This window comes from Elaeis guineensis, chromosome 3 (assembly GCF_000442705.2).
Source record: "Elaeis guineensis isolate ETL-2024a chromosome 3, EG11, whole genome shotgun sequence".
Lineage (NCBI taxonomy): Eukaryota > Viridiplantae > Streptophyta > Magnoliopsida > Arecales > Arecaceae > Elaeis > Elaeis guineensis.
In genome coordinates this window covers 21,472,891-21,500,190 of record NC_025995.2, presented here as the reverse complement: position 1 = coordinate 21,500,190, position 27,300 = coordinate 21,472,891, and the positions used below count along the sequence as shown (strand labels likewise).

Below are 27,300 nucleotides of genomic sequence, written 5' to 3'. Positions count from 1 at the left end.
TTTTTAGAAAAAAATTTTATGAGGAGAAATTATTTTGGCAAACCCAATGAGCCCATAGTTATCAAATAATAATAATAATAATAATAATAATAATAATAATATTTTATAAAAAAGTATTGAAGTGTTGCCAACTCAGCTTCTCAAATGAGTTTTATTGTGTCATATAAAAAAAACACCTTTTTATACTAAATTATGTTATTAATGTATGATATTATTATATTTTTATAATTAAAATCTATTTATATAGATAGTTGAGAAGATGAAGTGATTTTAAAAATTTAAATAAATATTATTTTATTATTTAAATATAATTATTTTTAATCTAATTAAATTAAAAAAAATTATTTTTATATATCTGATCTTGCATAACACGTGAATTTTTGGTTAGTTTTATCAAAAATAATATTTAATATATGAATGTTACAGCGAGCAAGGACCGGTTGGTAGTTTTGCTTCTACAAATTTATGTACGGTATGGCTCGAAGCCTCGATGACAATACGAGTGTATAACGTAGTCATAGAACCGGACTTAACCGGCCGGTCGGATGGGAAACCCAGCGAACCGGAACCTAGAAATCCCTAGTCTCCCTCGATCTCTCCGCCATCCCCTCTTCTAGTTCTCTTCCTCCGTGGCTCTCCGCCTCGCCTCCTCAGCCACCGACGACAACTGCGACGGTGGAAGAGGGCGCCGGCCGGCATAGCCTCCGTGTCCTCCTCCTTCTCTCGGATCCCAGCAGGTACTCTGTCTCTTCTCTCTCTGCCCGCCCTCTTCTAAGCCTGCGGCGATCCGGCCCGAGAATGATTAATTTTTCCCAGAACGACAAATCCAAGTAAAAGTTACTTACAACTCTTCCAATTTCCTGATTAACTGTCTCGAGTACTCTTGCTTGCGAAACTCTCTCTAATCACATCTACCATGTAGAAGAGATTCGCCAGCGCTGAAGTTGTTTTTTTCCTTGTGTTCTTTTTTCTCAACACTCTTTTTTCGTATTCTTTAATTTTTCTCAATGCGACCAACTCTGTTATTTGAGACGAGCATGGAAAAAAATAAATAGCAACGAGTACACAAGAACCCCGCCTTTTTTTTTTGCATTTTTTATTTTAAATGCGAAAAACTCTGTGAACCAGGACTAGTCATTAGAATTTATCTTCTGAGAAATCTAGAAGAAGATGATGGCATAAACAAGCATTGTTCAGTTAAATTCAAATAATAGCACCGGTGTCATCTTTTCTTTTTCTTTTTTTTTTTTTTTTTAAATATTTGATCTCGAGACCATAACTAAGCTCAAGCTAAGAATTGTTGGAAAATATTTACACTTTAAATTGCTACATTTACTTACAGCGCATGTCTAGTTCAAAATATATGATTTGATAATAGTTTTATACTTTCAAACTTTTATTTTGTCCAAAAAGGCATGTACTTGTTTCCTCCCTCTCTCTTTAAAGTTTCACTTGTTTACATTTAAACTGGAGATTGGAATATAGCAATATAATCTTATTACTGCTTGTGTTCATGGTAGCTGAATTCTATTTTCTTCTTTTATTAGGATTCTCTCAGGGATTTTTTTCCCCTCGAATAAGGATTCTTTCTAGCAGCAGCAAACCCTAGTTTTAGTTTTTTCTTTTTTTCCTTTCCATTCATGAATCCTGTTTAGCTGCTGAATGATTCTATCAGTTTCGGACCTATTCCTTTTAAATTGAACTATAAAGGGATTGTGCATACCAGGATTTCATGAGCTTATGTCAGGACATTGGGTACTGTGCTATAAGCTCTTGATGTTATTGATTAATTCTCCAGAAACAGGTCATCCTCTTTCTTTGATTTGCATTAGAAAGAACAAATTAGATCATGAATCAAAAACTGTGCGAATACATGTAGAAGAGCCTGAAGAGACTGTGATCATAATAGTTATTATTTATCAGAATTTAAACTCTTTCCATTGTTTTTGGGTATATATATATTTTTTTCATGACTCCAATTGTAATTCTAAATGCAAATAGCATTGAGTGATAGGTGTCATTGGTCACTTGACATTTGGTGTGATTTGTTTGTTCATTTAGTCACACTTATGGCATTTGCAAATTAATTGGTTCAGTGGAATGCAAAAGTTTGAAAATAATCTTGATAATTAAAAACAACAAAGAAGTTAAACTTAAGGCCTGTTTGGCATCATTTTCTGTTCATGCTTTGTTTGTCTACAAATTAGTGACACACCTCATTGAGGTTAATGTTGAAGATAGCATTTACATAAAACTTCTGCTATTCCTTGCTTTCATTTTCACTTTTTTTGAAAGCAATAAATTTTTTCTACCAAAAGCTATAAAGATTAAAAAAAAAAAAAATCAAAAAATGAAAGTCTTTCGTTATATATGTTGTTCAATCTAGTTTTTTTTTCTTCTTGGATTTTTAAAAACAAAAATAGAAAACAAAAGCAATACCAAATGGCTGTAATATTTCTACATTTTGGAAACAAGTATCTAAGAGGGGAAAACGACACTTGGTAACACCATGACCACTGCTACCAGCAACAACAACAATGAACCTTGCGTGTTTTATAAATAAGTTATGACTTATGGATAACTTATGAAAAGTTTGTAAGATTCATACTTTGTCAAAGATTTCTAAACTTATCCTATGTTTCAGGAATCGTTCAAAAAAACATTTGGCCAATTTTAAACTTGTCAGTGATTTAAGTTTTTTTTTAAAAAATTAATTTTAGAATATCTTTACTACATTGCTGGGGGGTTTTGTTTTATTTGAAATATGTAAGGTATGAAGCATACTCTTTGAAGGTAGTGGGCATGGCATTGGCAATTTAAGAAGACAATTACCTGTGAAAAATGTTCAGAACCAAGATTAGGTTCAATATCAAGTTGTGTACTTGAAGTATAATTTGTATGATGTTAAGAAAAAGAAAGACATGAACGTTCTTGTTTGGAACCTATGAGCATGTGGTACTTTACCTGGGAAAATTCCTTTATGTATAGCCTAATTTTTATCTTTCTTTGTTTCTACAGCTGTAACTGATTCTATAATGGAGAACCCAATCATGGAGAATCCACAGTCAGCAACATTTTCTTCTACTGATGTTGATCATCACTCAGAGAATATGATCCCACATCATCCAAATGACGAGTGAGTGCTGGATTTTGCTGAAATTATGCTTTACTGAATAACTCTCTTTTGATGTAAGTGTAATATTCATTGCATCCATAATTTTGGATGTATTGTAAATCACCTCTTCCATTTCTGTTATCACTTGCATGCAAATAATTGGATCCAATCAAAGTCTGCTAATGTTTTCATCCAGCCAATGGCTCTGATTGGCCTGCAAGCACTTGTTTGATTTTATAAGGAAAAAGTTTATATTATAAGCCAAAATTGCAAATTCTGAAAACAGGAGAAGGTTGTATGCATACCATTCTTAAGAAAAAATTACATTAAGGTTAAGAAAGATGGAATCTGTAGTTTAAAACAGGTAAACAAACAATCTTACGATGAATCTGTAACAGACCAACAATATAATAGAAAAAGAAGTGTTTAGCCAACAGGACTTGGGTGCATGCTTGGCACTCCTCCAAAGGTCTTCCTTTTGAGAGAGCTCCACCACTAAAACCCTTGTGGGGGCACATGACACTGTATTGTTCAAAAAAGAAAAAAAGAAATTTTTAAAAACTTATGGCTTCATGGTAGTCCATTATAACTAGAGTAATTGTTTAGATCAGTTATGATTTTGAAAGATGAAATAGATATGCAAACAATAGTATTGCTCAAGCCATGCATCTTGCTGGAATAAGAGAGTAGGTGCAATTTGGTCTGGCAAACTTGAAAGTTGAAACTAAAACATACTTAACCTAGTGTGACCATAAATCCCAACCTAGGGAAGGCTCTTACCACTTTTATGTGAATTGATAAATACTTTCTCTCTTTTCTTTTTGTATTGCTCTTATTTCTTTTTGTTAAATAAAGAGTGCAAGATCTCAACCGAGGTCTATGGGTACTTATTGTAAAAAGAAAGGGGAACATACAGAGAAGCATATAGAGAGGAGTAGGGGTTCAACAAATGCGATTGATGTTAATCACATGATTGATGAATGGTACATGAAATTGTTTGCTGAAGCTTTTTGAGGAGCCACTTAGAACCTGTTGATCCTCATAGTGTCCTACTAGTAACTGTTATTATAATCAAGGTTTTACGTCCCGGCGTGGTGGGGGCGTCCTGGCCATTCCGTCCAATTCCTGTAAGAAAACGGGACCAAGATGGGGTCGGGACTTCGAAACCCATACATATAAAGAAAAAAGAAGAAAGAGGAAAGAAAGAAAAGAAGATGAAAAAGAAAAAAGTGAAAGGAAAGAACAAGAAGAAAAATGAAAGAAAGACGGGAAGGGAGAAGAAAAAGAAAGGAAGGAAAGAAGAAAGAAGAAAAATGAAGAAGAAAGAAAAAGGAAAGGAAAAAAAGGAAGGGATGACAAAAAGAAAAAAAAAAGAAAAGAAGAGAAAGAAAGAAAAGAAGAAAAGAAATAAAAAAATAAAGAAAGAAAAAAGAAGGGAGAGAGATGGAGGATATTTATCGGGATGTATGACTGAGACGGCTATCAGAACTAGATGGGACAGTGGGGCATCCCGTTCCATAGAGATATCGGGACATCTCCATCTCACGGGATTTAAAATCTTGATTATAGTGAACTTCATTAATTTAAAACTATCTTTTATGCTTAGGGTATCCGTGGTTTGTTGTAAGCTGCTGAAGTTGAAAACAAGTCAGTTCACCAAAGTGACTTATATAGAAGATTCTTCTGATGAAAGATGTTTGATTTGTCTGGAAGTCTTGACTGTAGAAGTCACTTTGGAAACTTCTATCTTTGGTTCACAGCAAAAAATGAGTTCCCTCCAATTCTAGTGTTCGATTGGTTTGGAACTAGTTGAATCCAGTCACCTCATAGGTGATGGGTGATGTTGCCTCCTTGTAGACTTTGGAATGAGTATTTCACCCTTATTTTCCTCTTCTCATTCTTTCAGCAAGGACTATTCCTCTATCTTATTTCACTTTCATCATTACAAAAGTTCCTAACATGTGTGTGTATATATATATATATATGTGTATATATGTATATATACATATATATATATACATATGTATACATATGTATACATATATGTGTGTATATATGTATATATATGTGTGTATATATATATATATATATCTACAATTGTGCATGACTCTTGTCCTCACCCAAACCATGTGCAATAATAGTGAAAAAATGGATAGTAATCCTTGTGGACCTACTTATGTTATAGGTTCCCTCCGGTTGCCATATCCTCCATTACACCATCAATAATGTAATATCTTGCACTTCTGTTATTTCCAACTTGAAACAATCATGACTAAAAATACATGCAAGGCAATATATAACTCATTTCATGGTAATGGACATTACAACCTTATTGCCACGGACCTAAAATGAAGTAAGGCATATAAAGAAGCATAGAGCTATGGACATACATGTGCTACATGTCTTAGTTTAAAAGACCTCATGATATGATCTGGCTAGAGATGCACCAATAGGTGAACCTTCGAGCCACTACCATCAAAATCCATTGACCATAATTGTTTCTTTGTTCCTGAATACCAAGAAATGCCTGCACCATCCCTCAAACCTACCCTAGAACTGCATTTCTTCACTTTTGGATTGCATTCGGCTAGGAGATGATAGTTCCTTAAATCTTGTATCTTGGTTTGAAGAGAGAGGCATGGTGAGGGGAGTTTTTAGGGATTTTTCAGATTTTTGGTTTGCGGCTGTGCAAGCTAAACTGAAAAGGGGGACAGGCAAGATTGCTAACCTAGACTTAGGGTTGGTGGAGGTCGTTGCAAATCACCTAGAGGAGCATCGATGGTGGAAGATTTCTTAGAGATAGAGAAGATAGGAATGCGAGAGGGCTTCTTGAAGCTGTAGGCCTAGATCTCTGGAGGAGGTCGTCGTACATCATAAGCCGATTGAAGCATGTGATGACCTCCACCTTGGGGTTCATCTTGAAGACTAGGTTTTCATCACTAAATAGGCTGCTCCTTGACATTGTCTTCTTCAACCTTGAGAGACCATCTTCTCTTTACAAGAGCAAGAGCAAGCGAGCGAGACACTTGAGAGCGAAAGTGAGAAAAGAGACACCGAAGAGAGACGGGGAGAGAGAAGAGACACTGGAGAGGGAGAGCAAGAGCATGGAAATGAAGAGAATAGTGGAGGGTCTCATTTCGGCCTTAATGCACTGGTTTAAGTGGGGCCAATCTCATGAGAGCACATGGATCGCAACATGAACCATCGGATTGAGAAATAAATGGATGGTCGAATCCATGCTTAACTATTTAATTTTTTATATACTACGGGCACCAGTTTAATTTTATTATTTACTTCATTAAATCAGATTTCATAGTTTGTTTGAGTGGTTGAGGGAAAAAATCTAAAGGCCCAAGTGCATGGGCTTGAATCCCATGACCAACATCAATTTTTTTCTTCTTAAAAATATATATTACATATATTTTAAAAATATATTACATATATTTTTTGTTACTGTATATTTTTTTTTTTGTACGGATGCTCCCTAGGTGCTTCCATTTAACTTTTTTAACCTTGCTGCTTCCATGTACTTGCACAACCTGCACATGCTCTAAGCTACTAAGCATGGTTTTAAATCTCATGGGATGGAGGTCTCCTGGTATCTCTATGGAACGGGATGCCTTGCTGTCCTATCCCATTTTGATAGCCGTCCTGATCATCCATTCTGAAAGATATCGTCCATCTCTCTCTCTCTTCTTTTTTCTTTCTTTGTTTCTTTTTTTCTTTCTTTTTCTTCTTCTTTCTTTTCTTTTTTTTCTTTCATTTTGTTATCCCTTCTTTTCTTTCTTTTTTTTTCCTTTTTTCTTCTTTCTCTTTTCTTCTTTCTTACCTTCCTTTCTTTTTCTTCTCCCTTCCCTTCTTTCTTTCGTTTTTCTTTTTTTCTTTCCTTTCACTTTTCTTTTTTTTTCATCTTCTTTTTTTTTTCCTCTTTCTTCTTCTTTTCCTACATGGATGGGTTTCGGAGTTCCGACCCCGTCCCGGTCCCGGTCCCATTTTCTCATAAGAACGGAACGGGACGGGACGTGACGGCTGGGGTGCCCCCCGCTGCACGGGATGTAAAACCTTTCTACTAAGATCTGGCCCAGTAAGTGCAATGGTTGCTTAAGGGGCCATTTGAGTTGTTGACATAAACATGCCAGGGAAATGGGTAGTGTCAATTATAAGAGGCAACATGAAAAGCCCCACAACAGGTTCAGGTACATAGGGTGACTGATAATCGACATAAAAAATGAAGGACATGCCTGGACATTGTATAAGCTATAATAGACCATATACTTGGACAACAATGTAACATGAACAAAAACTACTGGGCCTTTACACTGACAACTACATAGGCCTCATACAATATACATCCAGATCTCAGGTATGAAATAAGAAATGATCCTGCCAATTGCATTTGGCATATAGAAACAATCTGGATTAATCCCAACAATCTAGATTACCTTTTTAAAGCAAACCAACAATCTAGATTAATCCCAAATATACAACCAATTGATAGCATGATGCACAAGCCTGCAAAATACAGGAAAAAGGAAGAAACAACAAATATGTAACACAATACGGGAATTAATTGAAAACATGAATTGATCACACAATTTCACATGGTTGGATGAAGCTTGTTGGTGATGGTTGTGGTCAAATGTTTGTGGACTTGTGGAAGAGTACTTGATCAAATTTATTCAAGGCACCATGAATTTAGTAGTTTATATTTGAAATCTCTTGTTAGCAAGGACCATATAGTGCTTGTAGTATAAGTAGCAGTCTTATTAGCATAATTGTATCAGAATCCCTCTCCTCAAAAGAATTGTATCAGAATATGATCTTGTATAAGGTTCTAATGCAGCCCATAAGTTCCCCGAAGTTTATAAAAAACCATGACGAATGAAGGTTAAGCCCTAATCCTACCGGAGGATTGAATACAAATCCTGATTCAGATCTAAATTTTAAGTCCTTTGCAATCAAATTTTCCATGTAACATGTCCTGAGATGCATACAAAGAAGAGAAATGTATGTATGTATAAAAGAAACGTGACTATAGAAACAGCATTGAAGAACATAAATGTCACTTCATTATTTTTCAGACTAACCCCCATGATAAGTGTTCTGTAGAATCCAAAAGTTTCGATACAGCAGATAAGCAATTCTCCTATCTTATATGTACCATCTCCAGTAGATTAACAAAAAATCATTGCCCGTCTACCTATTTGACAGGATGCCAAACAAGATGTTGGAAAGCTAAATCTAATCCATGAACGATCCTAAGTCCAACTATTTTTTCAAAATAATATTTCTGACAAACACGAACATTGCAGATCAAAACAATCCACATTAGACATCAAAGACCATCCTACCAAAACTATGGTGAAATTTGTCATGCCCCAAACCCATCACTCGGGCCGTGTCATGTGATTGACTTGAGTGATGGGTGTGATCTGGGTGATGGGTTCAGATCATGGCAAAACTTAAATCTAAATATATTTCTAAGAAAAATTCCACTAGCCCAATCTGATCGAGACTTAAACCAGATTCCCAACCAATCACCAAAGCAAAATAACCAAACCAGTCAAAAAAAATAATGTCACAAAGCAGAGTTCCCGTCCAGACTGATTATTTGTGAAGAAAACACGGAAACAACTGTCACCTCATTATAAAAAAAATAATGATAATGTTAACCACACAGGACAATCTACTATTCACGGGATTAAGCAAAGAAAACATTAAATAAAGAATTAAGCTTGCTTTTTCATGGAATTTAGACATGAAGGATTGAATAGTGTGGGGGGAATTTAATATGATGGGTGGAAAACCTAGTGTCTTGAAAAGATGGCTTAATAGAACAGCTAATAAAAGTTGAAAAAGAAACAGTCAAACAGTTGAAGTGATAGAAAACTCACCTTTTAATTTATTTTTCCCCTCTTGTGGCTAAGAAGTTGGTCTTGTGGGTAAGGAGGCAAGGAGGCTTGTACCTGGTTACAGTTGAGAATAGAAATCTAAGCATTTTGAGGAAAAAATCAGAAAAAAAAACACTAAATTTTATGAGTGAAACCTAGCACAATATAAAAACTCCAGCTAGAAATTGAGGGAAGGTGTGCGTTGGTGCAGCGATGAGGTTGCTTCATTGTGATCTGGAGGTCACGGGTTTGAAATATGGAAGTAGCCTCTCCACGTGTGGGGGTAAGGCTGCGTATATCTGACCCTCACTAGACCTACAATGTTGGGAGCCTCATGCACTGGGCTGCCCTTTCTAGCTAAAAATTAAGACCACAAACAAGCAAGTTAGAAGTTCCTGAGTTATAATTCAAAGAGAAGAAAGAAAACTAACAGGTGAAGCAATTTCTTGCCAAAAACACTAAAATCAATTTTGTTGAGATAAAAAGTTAGAACAAAGGAAGCAACTTTAGGGGCAAATCTGGTCAAAAGCATCTTGTACTTTTGGGTGCAATTGGGACCAAACAGCGGTAAAGAAGCAAGAGCGGCAATTGATCCTCAAGACTATGCTTAAGGATCAAGCTATGCTGGAATTGATGCATTAGTCGAGCATGGAGGATTAGGATGACAGGCTTAGGGAAGGGAGAGAGGTTTCTTTTGGGGGTGAGCTTGTCAAGAAGCCGAGGGAAGAGGGATGAGACTCGCGAGGGCGGAGGTATTAGGGAAGTGTGGAGAGGTTGGGAAAAAATCAAACTGACCAATACAAGCCCTCTCAAGCCGTAATCACTTCACCATATTTATGAAGAATCCATTTCTAGAGGGAACCCACTTCCAATGACTCACGAGTGACCAAATGGCCTGAAGTACCAACTCCTTAAAGTAACTTACATCCTCCATCTCCAGCAAGCCAAATGCAGCCCCAAGAAATCAAGGACCATTCTTTTGTTTGACAACTCGTCAGTGACAGTTAAAATAAATTTGAAAGCAATGTTCGTAAGAGCAAAAAAGATATTGTTGACATATATACAACAAAATTTCTAGAAAAAATGAGTATGCTAGATAATTTCTTGATGATTACATTCATTGCTGTTCAAAATTGTTTGAAATAAATCATGCATGATTAATTGATAGAATTTTCCTTATTAGGTTAATTGAGATAATTACACCCTTATTCTTTTTTATTGTCCCAACAATTTGCCATACATGAGAGCATAATGCTAGGTGTTTTACCATATTCATTTGCTAAAGCAATAGCCCATCACTTGTCACCTTGTTTGCTGTTGGGGTGGCTGTAAATTCAATCTCATCAAGGTAGTTTGAGAATATTAGATGTGAGTTTGAATAGTGCTGTGCAGAGTCCAGGATAAAACTAAGTTGAGACTTCTAAGCTCAATGTTTGGATTGAGCCTCAACCTTTTTTTCACAAGTGGATGGGTTTTGCATGTTTGGATTGAGCCTAATCCAAGCTACTCCTCTACTGGCCTTTATGGCTTAATGTGCACTTAAACGATGTCTTTTCTTCTTGACCATTTGTCGTTTACAATGCAATGGTATAGCTTCAGTGTACAAAAGGTGGTTTTTCCTGGCATAAAGAGGGCTATGAGAGAATATGGACAATTTCTCCAGAAGAAACAATAGGAGAGAGGGGTAAGTGATGGATGGATGAATGCTTAACTGGACTTTTATTGTTTGAAATTAGCCGCCTTGGGGCGGGGGGGGGGGGTGTGCTTGCCTGTTAGCTTTTTGGGAAATTAATGCAGACAAACATTCAAGTGCCTCATTGAAGAGCCAAGCTGAAACACTTATTTCTCACTTGCTTGAAAAATGCTTGAGTAGGCCTTTCTACATAAGGTCTTTATTTTTGTCAAAATGATTTGGGCAAACAGTGGTTGGAGTAGACTCTTCAGACATTCTTGACTTCATTTCAGTCATGGAGATTTTCATCCAGATTGTCGCTTATCAATGAATAGTGCCTACCATTGGGTTAATTGATATGGGATGTGGAAAGGATCATACATGTTCTTTTTGTTTGGAGCCACTTATTTGGTGAATAGACTCTTCAGACATTCTTGACTTTATTTCAGTCATGGATATTTCCATCCAGATTGTTGCTTATCATGAATAGTGCCTACAACTAGGTTAATGATATAGGATGTAAAAAGGAGAATACATGTTCTTTTTGTTCGGTGCCACTAATTTGGTGACTACTATTTTACAAGTCTCATGGTTGGGAGATTTAATGCTGTAGAGAGCATGCTCATTTATTGGTTAAAAACAATGAGGGCCAGTTTGGATGATTGGGCTGAAAATCCTATGGGATCTGTGGGTTATGAGCCAATACAACCAGCAAGATCATAGGATTACAGGTTGGGTTAGGCCTATATTCATAAATACTCGGGAATAGCTTTAGAGTGGGCTTGTCCGAATACCATACTATGATCTATTAGCTAGTTGTACTGGCCCAACCCATGAATCCCATAGGATTTTCAGCCCATAAACAAGCCCTAGATGTGTGAACCTAGGATTGTAAGCAAGGTTTACCATCTCGGTATCGGATTCTGTATCAATACCATTCTATTATAGTATCGGTATGGGGTTCGGTACATATGATAGTGCCGTACAGGTATGGTATGCTGTATTGGTACGGTACGCTGCATGCCAGATGGTGCTGGTGGTATGGAAACCTTGGTTGTAAGCATAGGTTGGTTACCTAGCTGGAAAGAAAGAGTGAGGACAGTTTATTAGTGGTGGTTCATGGCTGCACACAAATGGTGCTTCTTTTGGCATTGTTAGGTGATATGTTGCTTTATTGTTTCTTCCTGAGGCTTCCTGTATTTGCTGTTCATTCTTCTTGGAGGTTTTTGGTATGTGTTTCTGGGGCAATTTTTCTTCTGAAGAATATCAGTACAGCTTGGTAGGTTACCCTTTCAGTAAAACCTTGAGATACATCAAAACTCAAAAATGTCTGCAAAGTTACTTGGCAATGGGTCAGTCTAATCTAGCATTGACCCACTAGCCCTTCTGCTGTTCACCAGCTAGTCTGCTGTCATATTAGCCTCCCGATTTATTTATAGGGTGTCACAATATCCTGGTTAGCACCTAACATCCTTCTGCAGTCTCAAAGGATAGTGCTTACCATTCAAGGAATGCACTTGCCCCTTCAAAGAAGAGCAAGAGCAGTGAGGGAAAGAGCAAAAAGAGTGAGGGATTCACTTTTGATCGGGTTACCTTTCTACAGATTGTTCTGGACCACCTTGATAGCCTCTTGTAGTACCGAAGGGGGGCATTATTGATATCAAGTTTTCACCCTTACGAATTTGTTGGCCTTCCAATTGTATTTAAGTAGTTGGTTCTTTATCTTTTATAGAAGGACAAAGTGAATAATGAAGAGAACAAACTAAATGATCATGAGAAATAATCAAGAAAATTTAGTTCCCCACAGCAAATTGTGGCATCTGCTTTTTATTTTTATGTATTAGGCATTTCTTACTAAAATTATGTTGAACCTTTTTATCAACACAATCTTTCTAAGGATGAGCTTTGGATCTGATTTATGGTAGGATTTTGGGCTTAAAAATTGAATTAGTATTGGCCATTGTTAAACATATCACAAGAAATGGCAAATCATCTTGAAAAATTGAGTGATTGGCAATGTCCTCGAAGAGTCAGCACCTTGTCAGCATCAGAATACACTTCATTGCAAATTATTACATTTGTTATTCTTGAATATTCCAAGTACTCGATTATATTAGCTTTATTAGCATTCTAGTAACATGTCATGCCTTTTCCATGTTCTCCATCAATGTAAATTTCATGACTAGTAGACTAGGTTCTAGAAGTTGGCATCATCTGATATTTTAAGCATTTGTATTATTAGATAGTTTTATTTTATGAAAGTCTACCTGTGATAGGTATCTAGATTTGGAGTGTTCGGACACTTTGTGACACCTAGACATGCACCACTCATGCCAAGAAGGGACTTGGCTAAGGTACAAATTGTTGAATTCTGTTTTCTTTCTTTGATAATTGAAATGGATGGTAAACCTAGTTAAATGCGGACAAAGGTGTTTTTGCTATTTCCTTTATTTTTTTTTCTTGCTTTGTTCATTTCTTTTTGGAGGAAATAGGGGTTGTGTTTGCTTGAGTTGTGAGGTAATCCACTTGCTCTGTGCATGTTTCTAGGAGGCTATTTTGTTTATCCATATTGTGGGTTTCTCATACTCTAGGGAATAATCTTGCGAATACAGATAGTATGAACAAATGTCTGTTTGCGAACCACCATGCATGTTGTTAGGCCTCTACTACCTTTTTTATCTTTATTTTATTTATTCTTCAAAAAATGGTTATGCTATATATATATATATATATATATATATATATATATATATATATAGATATATCTCACTTGGATATAATCCCTTTAAGTTGCCTTTTCAGGTATTCTTTTTCTTCTATTTATTCTTTTAAAATGCACATAATATATTAATTTACAGGGAGGCTGAACTAAAATGTGATGTCAGTGCTGAAGAAATCAGAAGTATAATGGAGGTCATTGCTGCAACTGGAAAATTCTGGTATGCAAGTTTTTGCATATCCAATGAAAATTTTACATTTCTGCATGTGTAAGAAAGGCTTTCTCTAAACTTTTCTATTATGTACACTGTTAAATAACTTTATCATCCTCCCATGTGATATTATCTGTTTTTGGTGATTCTAAAAATATGTGAGGGGATCTGCACATACAATTAGTTACCATTTTTTATTTTCCAATGTTGTACCAGTTTGTTTCATTATTTCAATTTTCTTCTAAGCTTGGTTAACCTATTTTTTATGTCATTGAATCTTATAATGTTGTTGGGCAATATAAACTTAACAACCACTCAAAATCTCATGCCGAAATCATCAAATTAGTCCCAGTTTGATATTGTTGTTGCAAAATGTTGTGTACTCATCTCCCTGTTGGTTTATTCTAGCGGCTTGTGCCTACGTGCTTCAGACTCTAAGGGACTGTTAGGATTAATCCAGTGTGATCACTGATCAGCCAGAGGATAGTGTGGAGTAGGAAAGAACAGAGTGGAGTGGGAGAGAGAAAGCATGTGGGGGGTCGCGGTGCCTGAAGGCCCTGAACCACATCTTCTCTGCGCTCTTCCTCCCCTTCTAACACTCTCTCCCTTCCTCTGGCCTATCATGCCAGATCCTGCAAGATCCAGCAGGATTTTTCACAAACCGGCCCTAACTGAAAATATAAGATTTCCATTGCTAGACTTGTTTGTACCTTCCTACACTGGCTTTAATGGTCAGGTTGTCTCTATCTTTTATGCCATCTAAATTCTTCCCTTCACCATGTGTTGTGCTCTATCATCTCCTTTTGCATTTTTCTCTTAGTAGGCAAATAATATATATACCATTCTAATTTTTTTTTGGTCCAACTTTGGTATCCGTATAGTTTGTTTGTTTGGATTGCCACGTATTGTTTCATCCATTTGCTATCACATTACAATCTGCTAAAACATGAGTACTTTTTAAGTTATGAGAAAATAATTCTAGTAGTCTCTACCAGATAATTTGCATAATGCAGGACATATAAGTAGTTATTACATTCAATTAAGTCTTTGTCTTGTGCTCATTTAACGTGAAAGACGAATTGAAGCATAGACTCATATTTTGACATTGCTTATATTCAATTGCTTATGCTTTTCAAATTACAATCCAGGCATGATTGGGACATGCTGAAAAGCTTGCTATCATTTCGGCTAAAGCAGGTATGGGGAGGTACGCTTAGATGTTTCACTTCTGTTGATACAATATGCTAAGATAATTTTAGATTTTAAGTTACTTATTAGTTATTCCTGCTAAACAAAGGATCTATATCAATTTAGATGTTTCTAATCCTTGCCTTAAAATAAATTGTATGAAGGTTTTGGCAGAATACCCTGAAGCCCAAATGGTCAGTGGTGTTGAGTCACAGCAGAGTTCTTTATCAGGCGAAACATATCCAGAGTTAGTAAAACGACTGGATGAAGGTAATTTGGAGAAAATGCATCCTTAAGCCATTGATCTGTGAAGAATGACCTTTTTTTTTTTGTTTTTTTTGGTGTCGAAATGGGTAAAACGGTTGTCAGTGAAAGGAGTAAGCAACAGATGACATTTTGGGTCTTCTGTATCATTGCAGTGCAAGAAAATTGGACTGCCATTCTTGTCATTCTGTTCTTTAAGTCCATTGGGCATGGCAGTTGGGCATTCCACCATGCAATCACCTCGTAATGTTAGACATGTTGTAATATCTGCATATATCAGATGATTATTTGATGTTAGTTTCTGCAGTTGAGCTTTTGCACGTTTGTTTTTTAGCTATATTTTCAATATTTCAAGTTTTGATCTAATGTTTATATAAAATCGAAGGCTTGAAACTTTCCAACTTTTTTCCTTGTTAACATAAGCTTTTGAGCTCGAAATTTATCCAGTATATCAGTCAACCAGCCTTGTGTCATGGACTCATGAGTCGTCCTTTTTTGGTCTTCTATTTTGACCTGTCAGGCCTGGATACTAGTGTTTGTAAATAAAAGCAAACTGCAAACATTTTATTCAATTATTTAGCTAAGTTATAGATGAGTTATATAGCCACACTCTTATTCAAACTTGGTCTTACAGAGCTTGGTTAGAATTCTCATCCAAAACAAAGTGTTTCATGTACAATGTTTTGCTCTTTCAGCCTTCCAAACTGAAACAGAATGCTGAAATGATTACCTTCCGGATACCTGTTTGGCCTATCTAATGAGACTAAGCTAGATTCTCTTGAAGCATTAGGTTCTGGTTATTCATCTGAAGCCACAAAGTTGGCTCCAGTTTATAGGTGGTATAGATACTCTGGCTGTTGATCATGCACTTTTAAGCTACTTAGTTCTGTTTTATCTTTTGCCCTAATTCAATGAATTCTTTCGTGCACTTTTAAGTATTCATATAGTTCTTCATGAAACATTTGACTGCTAATTTAGAGCAAGGTTAATGGTCATGATGTAGAAAACTTGTGCAACTATACTCAGTAGTATTGTATCTTTCATTAAAATAGTTATACTGCACATGCATCTGAACGTGCTAGACAAAAAGTATTGGAAATGTTATGTAAAAAAAAAAAATCATAGATAAAGCAATTATAACTACAAACATAATATATTTGAGAACACATAATTGATATTAGTCACAAACATTTTTGGTTATTTCAAGAAATTGTTCATTAGTTAACTCCAAGCTGCTAAAGCTACTTTTGTTCCTTAGCCTTTTGTTTGGAAACTCTTTCCTTTTGTTTTTCTTTGCACTTTTGATATACTTATAGAGTTATAGTTACACCAACTTATGTTCATAATTGACAAAGTATATTTTAGGTATATACCAAATAATTTATTTAATTAACTTGGCAAATGAAAGATTGAATTGATAAAGGGAGGAAATATGTTCTTTGCTAGTTTTTCTCATCTCTCTCTTGCAAGCCTCAACCTGACAAGGTACTAACCAAGACAAGCATGACCCGAATTTGATATAGTTTTCTTTTATGCTATAATTTTTTATGCATACCTAATTCATAAGCTGAAAAACATTTTAGATCCATTTGGGAATGGTCATATCAAGGATTATCTTGACCCAGCCCAATGTGCTGAAGTCTTGGTTGCAAAGCTTAAGTTGCGGTTAAAAACATATGGAGAGTACTAAGGAGGTGTTAGCACATACTTCTACAACCTATGTTGTCAAGAACATATTGTTCAATGTAAGCTGAACTTCAACTTACAAATCATAATTGTGAAAAGTAACCTACAAAGCCAAGGTCTGTCGTACCATGCCATATCAATTGTACCATATCATAAATGTAAGGTACCGATATCGTTCGCAGGTTTGGTTTCGTATATGAGCTGAACCACTCCTTGCCAGTCCAACCGAAGTAGAACCCCCCTGTATTGCCTGGTTTCTGGCGGTGCCATGGTTGGGAGTGAGAAAAATGTATCAAGAGCCTGCCTCTCGGTACGAGATGCTATGATAGTACCATGCCAAACCTGTAACATACCAGTATGGTTCCTGATACTGGTTTTCCAGACCTTATACAATCTAAATTATAGCTGTTATACCTAACTTACATATCTAACCTTGCATAATGCCAAATGTTAAGTCTTAAACAAAGGATAAGATGGCCAACCAAAAGTAGAAGAAAAACAAAGGATAAGGTGAAAGTCCTGTGTATATCAAGTTACTTTATCATCCCATGTAGCATTGATTGCATTCATGCATTACAAGTCAGTGCATTTGATCAATGCGAATCAAATAGTTCCAAATAATATATGACAAAAATTCATGTGGAATTTCATCATGCAATAAGCACAGGTCAGTTGACTTCCATGCAGAATATAAATAGAAGCATTTCATCAACCAATGAGCATCAATGACTCTAGAAGCCATGCAAACACACATTTTCCTGATAATTTTCTCAAACACTAGCAAACAGCCATACCAGCCAATCTATATTCATATCCCAACATGTCCAAGATGATTATTATCCATGTTACTTCATCAGCCCATCAATACTTGGTGCTTTAATGTGTAGTGAAGTGGAAGCGTTGCTATTATGAGGGGAAGAAAGAAAAATGGTCGAAGGGGCATAGGTGGCTTGAAAAACGTGAGTGGTTTCATGATAGAACCTCTGTATATGTTACAAAAACAACCATGCTCTCCTTCCATTATGTATAGTGGTTTGGTCTTTAAATGTGATACGATCACTTTGGAAAAAGCTTTATTGCTTAGTCCCCACTACCATGCCTAATTCAGTGTGCATCACCTGTCTAAGAAATACAGTGGATAATAAACAGTTTTAAGGTGAGTGCCTTTTAGAAGGGAAGAAGACCATAGAAAAATGGTGAGAGAGGAAAAGAGGGGAAAAGGGGATGATAGATGGGGGAGCTTGCAACCGCGGCAGATCCATCAATGTTCTTTGAATATTTCTTTTGAGGAACATTCAATTTGACAAGCATCCTCGAATAAGGCATATCAAAATCATTTGTTGAAAAATTTAAATGTCTTACTCTTTGAGAATTGTAATGGTAGTCTAAATTTCAAGGATTAGTTTCTTTTCTGTTTGATGTTTGCTTACCTTTTAAAAAAGTTCTGTTTCTCATATGCATGGATTTGCTTCATAATTTGGAATGATTAAAAGACCCACTTTAACATGATATCAACCCTCCTAATGAAATCTTGAAAATATGCTCATCATTGTGGATCTATGTGTCTGATTTACTATGATTATACTGTTTTTGCTCTTCTTTTTGTTTTTTAACTAAAATCTGCTATTCTTCTTCATTCATAAGTTTCTTCTTAAAGTTGTGCTTAATGAATTGCCTACTAAATTATCGTAAATCTGTTATCATTCCTCATGAATAAGTTCTTCGCTCATTCCTGTAGTCAGTTGGCATATGAAGCCATGCATTTTGAGTCCTTTTCATCTTGTTCTTGCAATTGTGAGATTTCTGAATTCAAAATCAGTTGATAAAATTACAAGCGAGGAAGCTTGCGTAGCAAGTTGTACAAAGGCAATAAAGGTACTGAAACCTTGAAGGGACAGGAGAAAAAACTACAAGAAAAGGTTTGCTCAAAACAGGCAGGATAACAAGTGAAATGAAATGTAGCCCAAACAGCACTAATAACTAAGAAAGTTAGAACCAGCACATTAAGCCCCATGATTAAGTCATGACACTGAATTTATCAGTCTTCAATCAGGAACTATATATATTCAATAGAATTTTGGCATGTGCTGACTTGTGAGGAGTGAGGATTGTTGTGATCAATTATGTTTATTTTATTTATGCATTGAGCTTTTCTAGTTTTAATATAACCTGATAAGTATACTTCTAATATTGAAGATGTGTATTCTCTTGTTTCTCTACCCTAAAAGAATAAGCATTTAACCAGTACAGTGTCTTTCTATTTAAAGATGGGAGTTATCTAAACCCATGGGAAATCTGGATCATTTTCTACTCTCTCTCCCTTTTGTTGATTTGGGCTTCAATAGCATGTGGAAAAGTGAAAAACATGGGAGAGCATATTGGTTTTCTTCTCTCCTTTTTTGATCTGGGAAGCAAGGATGGAGGATACTATTCGCTTGGTGTTTTAAAAGGTGGCCGTGGTAAAAGTGGTCAAGAGACCATATAGAACATATGGGGTGTGCTGCTGCATATGTCGCTGCACATGTGGTTAGTATCTTTTTAATTATTTAAAATAAATAAAATATGTTGCAGTAATAATAATGATAATATTTTTTGTAGCAAAATTTTCAATAATAAGGACTAGCAATTAGTGCTTCCTAGGGAATACATAATAGTGATATTTTATATTTATGACAAAATTAAATAACTTTTCAGTATCCACATCCAGCCTGCCCAAAATCCGCATTCCACTTACCCATTAGCTTAAATCTGCTTCATATACACGAACCCATGTAAGAGTGGGCGACATTTGGCCCCACAATGCTAAGCGGGTTTCTTATATGCCCTCTTGATGCTGAATAGGCTGCCTTTTCAATCCATATTTGGTATGGCTGCATATAGTAATGGCACAGGCAACATGATTGAACCTGCAGATGTAATCACATTCTAAAACACTGATATACCTTCTTTTGCAAGTATTAAGTGGGATTCTTGTAAGATATATATGAGATGGAGATGCTTGTGGAACTCAAGAGTTTATATTGGAATGTTGTGATGCTGCCTAGTGCTATCCATGGCTAGACTCAGAACCCTTCATGGGTTATATTCCCATTCTAAATTTACAATCAATTTGTTGGAAATTTCTAAGCTCTTGGTCAAATTAGAGCTGAATAATTCCTTAATGCCTTTGCTGCTCTTATTTGATGGAGATCGAAAAATTAGTTAATCGTATGTTTATTGTATTTCTGGAACTTCTTTTAGGTTATTTTTGACGTATGTTTTAGAGTCCTGTTTGAAGTAGGATTGATGTGAAGGTTTCCTACTTTTTGGTATATGTCAAGATGGATCATCATAATGTTGTTAAATTTGAGTTTTAGCCATTTTAGGCATCTTTCTACATGAAATTATGTGAGATTCCGAATTTTCCATCCTTATGAAAGATCTTGGGCATCCATGTAGAGATTGATTACTGGTTTTTCAAGAGTTATAGCATGCTTGTGGATGAATTCATGAAGAGTTTATTGAAAGGCCTATTTTAGCTTGATCAAAATTGACTATAAGCAATTTGTTTGAAAGAAAAATGGATTTATTTAAGCCAGGTTTGGTCCTTATTATCTTTCTGTCCCCCCTCCTCTCCTTGATTTTTCTTCTATTACTTTGATCTCTACTAATATTTTTCATGTTTTGCTCTGATAAACCTTACTTGACCCTTGTTTCCTATATAAATATCAAACCTGTTATCTGAATTTCTGTTATAGGACTACTAGGGATCACAACTAATTGACAATTTTTTTTTTCAGAAACTTGTTTGTTAGACCAATACCTCATTTTCTGCATGATTGAATTTTATAAGCACCACAAAGCACCTTTTTTGCCTTGTTTTATGTAAGAGGACTGCAAGGTGATTTCTTGACCTAAATTTTTGTCTAATTTTTTTCATGGCCGATTGGGCCTTTGTAGGCCATCCCTAATTGATCCTACATCAATTTGGTATCAGATCGAGGATCTTGCTTTGTTATTCTTTGTTTTTTGCCTTGAATTGATCTCTATTCCATTTTGTTTCAAGGTCAGTGCTTTCCATCATGTTAATATGAGAAGACGTGTGATGATATGAGATCAATAAAAATTAATATGGCATCAATTAAAGCTTTTTTTCTTGCATATGCTACAGCCCAAGATGTTTGGGAATGCTTTAGCATAGTGAAGTTCAATGATTCAAATACCGATACCGATGGTGGTACTAGTTCCTATCGGATTGGTATGGTACCGACCGGCTTGAACAATACAAAAACTGTTAAGTGCATATAGAACAAACAACCTAGTGTATAAGGAGTTCATATATAAAAAAACTATTATGGGCAACTAATTGCAAACAAATGATTGAAAGGTGCATAGGAAACATTAAATATGAAATCAAGAGAGAGTGAGCCAGTTGTTCCCTGATCAACACATCAACCAACAAACTTTCCAGAAGAGCCATTGTGTTTTAGTTGGTTCGTCCCTTTTTTTGACACTTGCCCATTGTAAAATTAAACTTTTTAGAGGAACCACCGCATTAAATTGAAAGAAAAAGTGAACCTCTTTCTTACATGAATGTGAAGGGAAGTGATCGAACTTCTAACGATGAGGATGCATTTTTTTCCTAAACTCTTCTACATAAGCCTTTGGGTTTCACTTTACTATGTACAAGATATGTGAATGAGGTTTCTTTGTTTTTTCCCTTAGCTAAACAATTTTATGCTCTTGCTTTTGGCATCATAGTTGTTGTATCACCTAAAGACTTATGCTCCCTGCAATTTATAGGACCCAAAGGAATCCTAGTTGGGAACTTCGACAACTCAATATTCTTTTGATTTTCCATTATAATCAGCATTAGTTTTTGCCTTATTTCCATATTCCAATTATTGAATAATTTTAGCATGTTTTCTTTTATGGCTAAGTTGGATAGTTAATTTCTGGTATGATTATTCTGGGCATCAGTTTTTATCCTTTATATGCTTCTTATGCATTTTATGGAGGTTTTGGTTGAATTTGCATATTAATACAATTTATTAAAGAACTTCTTGTGGTGGGAGAATCTTCAACCTATTGTGCTTCTTCAATTTGTATTTTTAACCCTGAAGGGTAGGTTCAATGATTGATTTGTCTTCCATGCTTCATGTTGCACCAAAAAGCCACCCCAAGTGTCTCATGGGACATGAAGGGGAAAACTGGCATGGCTCGCCATTTTTTCTCAAAAATAAATTTCTTGATTGGGACAAGCTTGTTATTAGTTGAATTAGCCTTGATACCTGCCTGTACTAGTTGATACCAGTCAGGACAGCCAGTTTGTCCCATTCCATATATTTTTTTGGTGTCTCAATACATGTACCTATCTTGTTTTTGTATTAGAACTGGTATAATTTGGATGGTACCACACCGACGCTACTGTGCCTACCCACTGTTTTTAAATCCTTGGTGAACACTCATTTTCTCATTAAGAACTAAAGATTTATTCATGGAAAATCATATGAAGTGACAATCATTGACATCAAGGGATTACAATTGAAGATGCACTGTGCACTTATAGAATTCGGAGAAGATTGAAAGCCATGAAGATGTAGTTTTTGGATAATTTCTACTTTGTCAAGGCCTAAATTACTATCAATCAAGGACTGTAATTGTATCGAAGGCTCGAAGCACTTTGACAATGTGTTCCTTCCTGATTTTTTAATTTCATGAATTCATGCCATCAACCAAGTGATCAAATGCTTCGTAGTCATAAATAAAAGGGAACTAGAAAAATTATTTGATATTGGGAGAATGAGAAGATCTCAAGTTGGTCCGTCATCAAACCTTGAAGATCCAATGGTTGGGCATGAGGATACCATATTATGAAGAAGATTTGTGGGACAAGATCCACATTGGAAGTGAATAATAGCAAATAAAAAAAAATAGTTTATCCGATATGAATTATATTTTGAGACATTTATTTAGTTTTCTTATAGTAGGTTTTATAGTCTTGTTTTAAGTAGGATCGATGTGAAAGAGTCCTACATCAGATCTTGTTGCTTTGGATGTAATAAAGTTGCCACAAGTTGACTTTTAGCTGTTTATGTATTTTTTACAAGATTATGTGAATTTTGAAGAGGATGGTTCTTGGTGTAATGGTAAGGTTGTTCTATTGTAACTTAGGTGTCATGGGTTCAAACTATACAAATAGCCTCTCTGCATGTGGGGGTAAGGCTGCATATATTTGACCCTTCTTAGACTCCAGAGTGGCAGTAGCCTTGTGCGCTGGGATGCCCCTATTTTTATTATGTGAATTTTGGATTTCACCTTTTTAGGAGAGATCCTAGATGACTATATAGAGATTGATTACTTATTTTTTCAAGAGCCAAAGTTATTTATCGGTGTCATGAAAAGTCTATAAGAAGCTTTGTTATGATTGGATCAAAAAAATCATTTTACATAGAAAGAAAGGATTTGTCCTAATTGAGATTTATGTTCTCGAGTGGGATATCTGGACAGGGGCGTATTGTCGTGGAGGCGGATTCGGCGACTATTGTGGGTCGGATGCAGGGGCGGGTTCGAGGGGCCTATGGGCACCTGCTACTGCAAGATATTTGGACATCGGTGGGGGGGGGAGTGTGCGTCTTTGAACATCTGATATGTTTATTGAGAGGCGAACAGTGCTGCCGACTAGGTTGCTACTTTTGTTGCAGAGCATTGGACAATGTGCTGTGGATTGACACCCAGATGGCCCCTTTACCTTTTCGTGATATTCTTTTTCCTGACCTTTTGGTTGTATTCATACTAGGCTTGTATGATTACTTCCATCTTATCAAAAAAAGCAGAAAGGATTTCCTTAAGCTAGGGATGTCCCTTCTCTCTCTCTTGCCCCACTTTTCTTGATCTCTCTTTAGTTATCTTCAATCTTTGCTAATGTTATTCTTGTTTTGCTATGAAAGAAAAGAGACCCTACTTCACTCTTATTTTCTATATAAATATGATCCAAATTTCAGTTATAAGACTACTTCCAAGTACAAGTTCTCTTTAGAAACTTTTCTTTGTTGTATCTCATCTAAAGGCCTAAACATTTTCTGCAACAAGATAGCGAGGTGATTTCTTGGCCTAAACCCTTGTCTAGGTCCACCTATGCATTTGTAGTCCATCTCTTGTTGTTCTCACATCATCAGTAATTGGAAGGAAGAAGTCAAATGGACTTCACACTTTAAACTGTAAAAATCATCACCATGGAATAAGTGATCGTTAATGGTTTCATTTGATCATACATTACGTGTATACATTTGAAACCTATTCAACTCTGTTCGTTTGAAGCTTCTTAAGTAGTGGAAGCTATTTAAGGCTTAAGATTGAATTTTAGATTTCATTAACAAGTTGTGTACTTTGTGGTAGAGCTTAAAAGCTGGTATATGGTCCTTGCATAGAACTGTTCTGCTTCATCTTGTGACATGCTTGCATGCTTCTCCCAGCCTCCTGGATTACATTTCCAATTTAATGTTTTATTATGCTTCTGAAATTCGATATAACATTAAAAATGCAGTCTGCCTCTTTTTGTGCTCTGCCTTATATTCAGGGATTTACTGAGCAACTTGTAGTAAAACCATATTGGCTGATTAGGACAAGGGGCCCCTTTCTCTTTGTAATGTTCTTAGCCTAGGTCTTAAATGTACCCTTGGCACATTACTGCTAAATTCACAAGATCATTAGACCTAGGACCTCTTATATCAAATACATATCCTTCTTGGAGATAGAGTACTTAGAATGACTATCATACCACTTGAATATATGTCCTTGGTAATATAATAAGACTTTATATCATCTAAGATATATTCTAAAACCACAGAAAACAGATTTTCTGGATACCATCAGATATTGAAGTCTACATACTTTACAATCTTCACTTTGCTCATCAAACCCCTTATTTAACCTGTGTCTGAATATTATAATGAATCACTATATGCTGGCCGAGTGCCAATCGTTGATTTATCTTGATGCATCATGGTATTTATTCTGATATTCCAGTCATCTACATTCACCTTATAATATTAGCTTCCTATTGGGGTCTTGACTGCTCTTAACATTTGCTTGCAGCTCTATTAAGTTTTGTGGAAGGTCCTCCATTTACGCTGCAAAGACTCTGCGAGGTAATTTGACTTCTGACCTCAATTATCATGATTCTTTCTGCTTTTTGAGAAACATTTCTTATTTTAATGCTCTTTATGCTGATTTTAACTTTCTCTTCAATAACTCGCATTCCTAAATAAGTGATCCTCCAAAAGTACTCAGCAACAATTTTTTCAAACATTTGTTATTTGTCATCCTGTATAATTGATTTTTTTTGAACAGATTCTTCTGAACCCAAAAGGCACATATACAAATCTCTCGAAGCTTGCATTGGCCTTGGAAAAGGTTTGTTAAACAGAAGCTCTTTTGGCAGGTTGATACATGCACAATAGTTCTGGAAAAAGTTTTTTATTTTGTACTTTATAGACTCTACAGGTACATCTAGCTGCTTGTAACTTGTAAACATTTGCTAATTTGTTGGATAAATTTGAACATATCCCTTCTTTACATATCAATTTTAATTTAAATCTGAACTTTTCAGTAACTCATGGAATTTGTGCCAGCTGAAATAGATTTAGCAGTTTCATGTTCATGGATAGTCTTGAATTGGCTAATTTCCTAGGAGTCACCCCTCTGGTTTGGAGAGGTTGTGGGTTTGAGTCTTGGGTGGTGCGTCCCCAAGTGTTTGACTTAGATTACTTCCCTTGTGTGGGTTCTCTCCCTTTGCTCAGAAAATTTAAAAAAAAGTTTATTGACAATCACTTCCTTTGCACTACTAATAATGTCAAATGAAGAGGTGTTGTTGTGTTTGTATCTCACAAGCATTTTAGTGAGCTACAGAAACATAAAATTAGAGAATGTACTATGATTCAGATATTCTTGATATAGAGTTCTTGACTGGTTTTTTAAGAACAAAATATTCATGGGCTTGAAGTTAGGAGTTTCTCATGTGTTCTGATGAAAATTTGATTGCATTTGTAATTTACCAGCATCCTAGGTATGGCAGTCACATTCATATCGCTTGAGCTGGCATGGTGCAGGAAATGTGCTGTATTATTTGCCACTTGGAACACATGGGCTTGGAATGATACCCAAACTTGTAAATGGAAATTAAATTTTGTATACTCAGCATGTTTGATGTGTCAATATTACAAGTATGTCACATGTTTACCTTCTGAAACATAAGGCCTGCTTGTTCTACCCTTTTCGCCCTCACCTGAGTGTCAAAATTCTACTTCCCCCTCATTTTTTTTCAATCATTTTGAGCATGAGAAATTATCTGTTCTTATTTGAATAAAATGCTTGTGATATTGTTATCTGAGTAGTTTAATGTTGTACTATTGTTGAATTTCCCACTTAAAATTCATTTATTTAATTAAAAATCTGGACTGTACTCATCTTCTTTCTAATGCAGAATTTGCTGGTGACATCTACCCTCACCATGTGCACTGACCCATACCCCACCGAAGTGGTCCAGAAACCAGATGAACCTGATAAGGCAAGCGAGGTGCCCAGCGGTCAAACTGATCCAGTCCCAAATGGAGTTGAAACTGTGGCAGGTGATGGTGATGAAGAAATGACTGATGCAGAGGCTGATGAAAATACGACAAACACCGATGCTGAGATGCAAGAAGAAAAGGTTACTGAAACATCTGATGGTGATTCTGACATTAGATCTGATGCCAATCCTTCCCAGGAGCTTTGTACGTCAAGTGAACAGCAAAATCCTTAAAAACTTCAGAGGTGCCATGAAGGAAATGGATTAGATTTAGCTTGCTTGACACTTGGAGGGTGAATGAAATTAAAATATTCTGTTCCCACTGTTTTAGTTGAAGATATTAATAGTACGGTGTTTGGTTTGCATGACCCTAACAAGGGAAGATACCATATATCTGTAGAACCTAAAACATCTACTCTGCTAGTTTTGAATTATAGTTTTCCTATACAGAACAATTTATTGTAAGCATACTACGATTCAGATGGCACCGGGCATTGTTTCAAACTGTGAACATCATGAGGATACCAACTAGCTCAGTTGTTAAAGCCACTGGGTATTCAATATGAGTGATGTGGGTCAGAATCCTGCACTCACCTGATTTGTGCTAAGCTTCTTCCCATGCTAGTTCTCTGGGAAAAAACAAAGAAGGAAAAAAGGAAAAAAACAAAGAAAACAACCAACCACTTACAGTTGTTTATTTCTTTTTTCCGTTGACCACTTAGTCTGACTATCTTTATACATGGCTCTTTACATGTTAAAAGTTCATCCATGAAGCAAGCCTTGTCTTTTATGGTTCTATATTCATGGCAAGATATTAGATATACCATGAAGCTTATTGAATATGTTGTATGGGAAAATTTTAACATTTTTGCCCATAATTTAGAAAACAAGTACTCCGCAGAGAGGGTGGTAGATATTACATAATCTGGCTAACTTGTGATTTTTTTGTTGCTTCTTGACACCTTTGCATCTTGTATTAATCTTATATTTTCAGTTTTTTGACAATG

At 35.9% G+C, this 27,300-nt stretch overlaps 1 protein-coding gene across 5 annotated transcripts; it reads left to right on the top strand.

Annotated features, from left to right (window-relative positions):
• Positions 1–537: 537 nt before the first annotated feature.
• LOC105042241 (uncharacterized) lies at positions 538–26,761 on the top strand. Of its 5 annotated transcripts, XM_073253733.1 has the most exons (10): positions 550–737; positions 3,019–3,136; positions 12,955–13,032; positions 13,537–13,617; positions 14,757–14,805; positions 14,961–15,066; positions 17,634–17,705; positions 24,823–24,875; positions 25,078–25,140; positions 26,210–26,761. In XM_073253733.1, the coding sequence occupies exons 3-10, from the start codon at positions 12,998–13,000 to the stop codon at positions 26,525–26,527; spliced, it is 777 nt and encodes a 258-aa protein (XP_073109834.1). In that variant the 5' UTR covers positions 550–737; positions 3,019–3,136; positions 12,955–12,997; the 3' UTR covers positions 26,528–26,761. The 5 variants fall into 5 exon arrangements, with proteins under 5 accessions (XP_073109832.1, XP_010917667.2, XP_073109834.1 ...); XM_073253731.1 differs by lacking the exon at positions 12,955–13,032 and having other exon boundaries at positions 538–737; XM_073253732.1 differs by lacking the exon at positions 12,955–13,032 and having other exon boundaries at positions 550–830.
• The last annotated feature ends 539 nt before the right edge of the window (positions 26,762–27,300 follow it).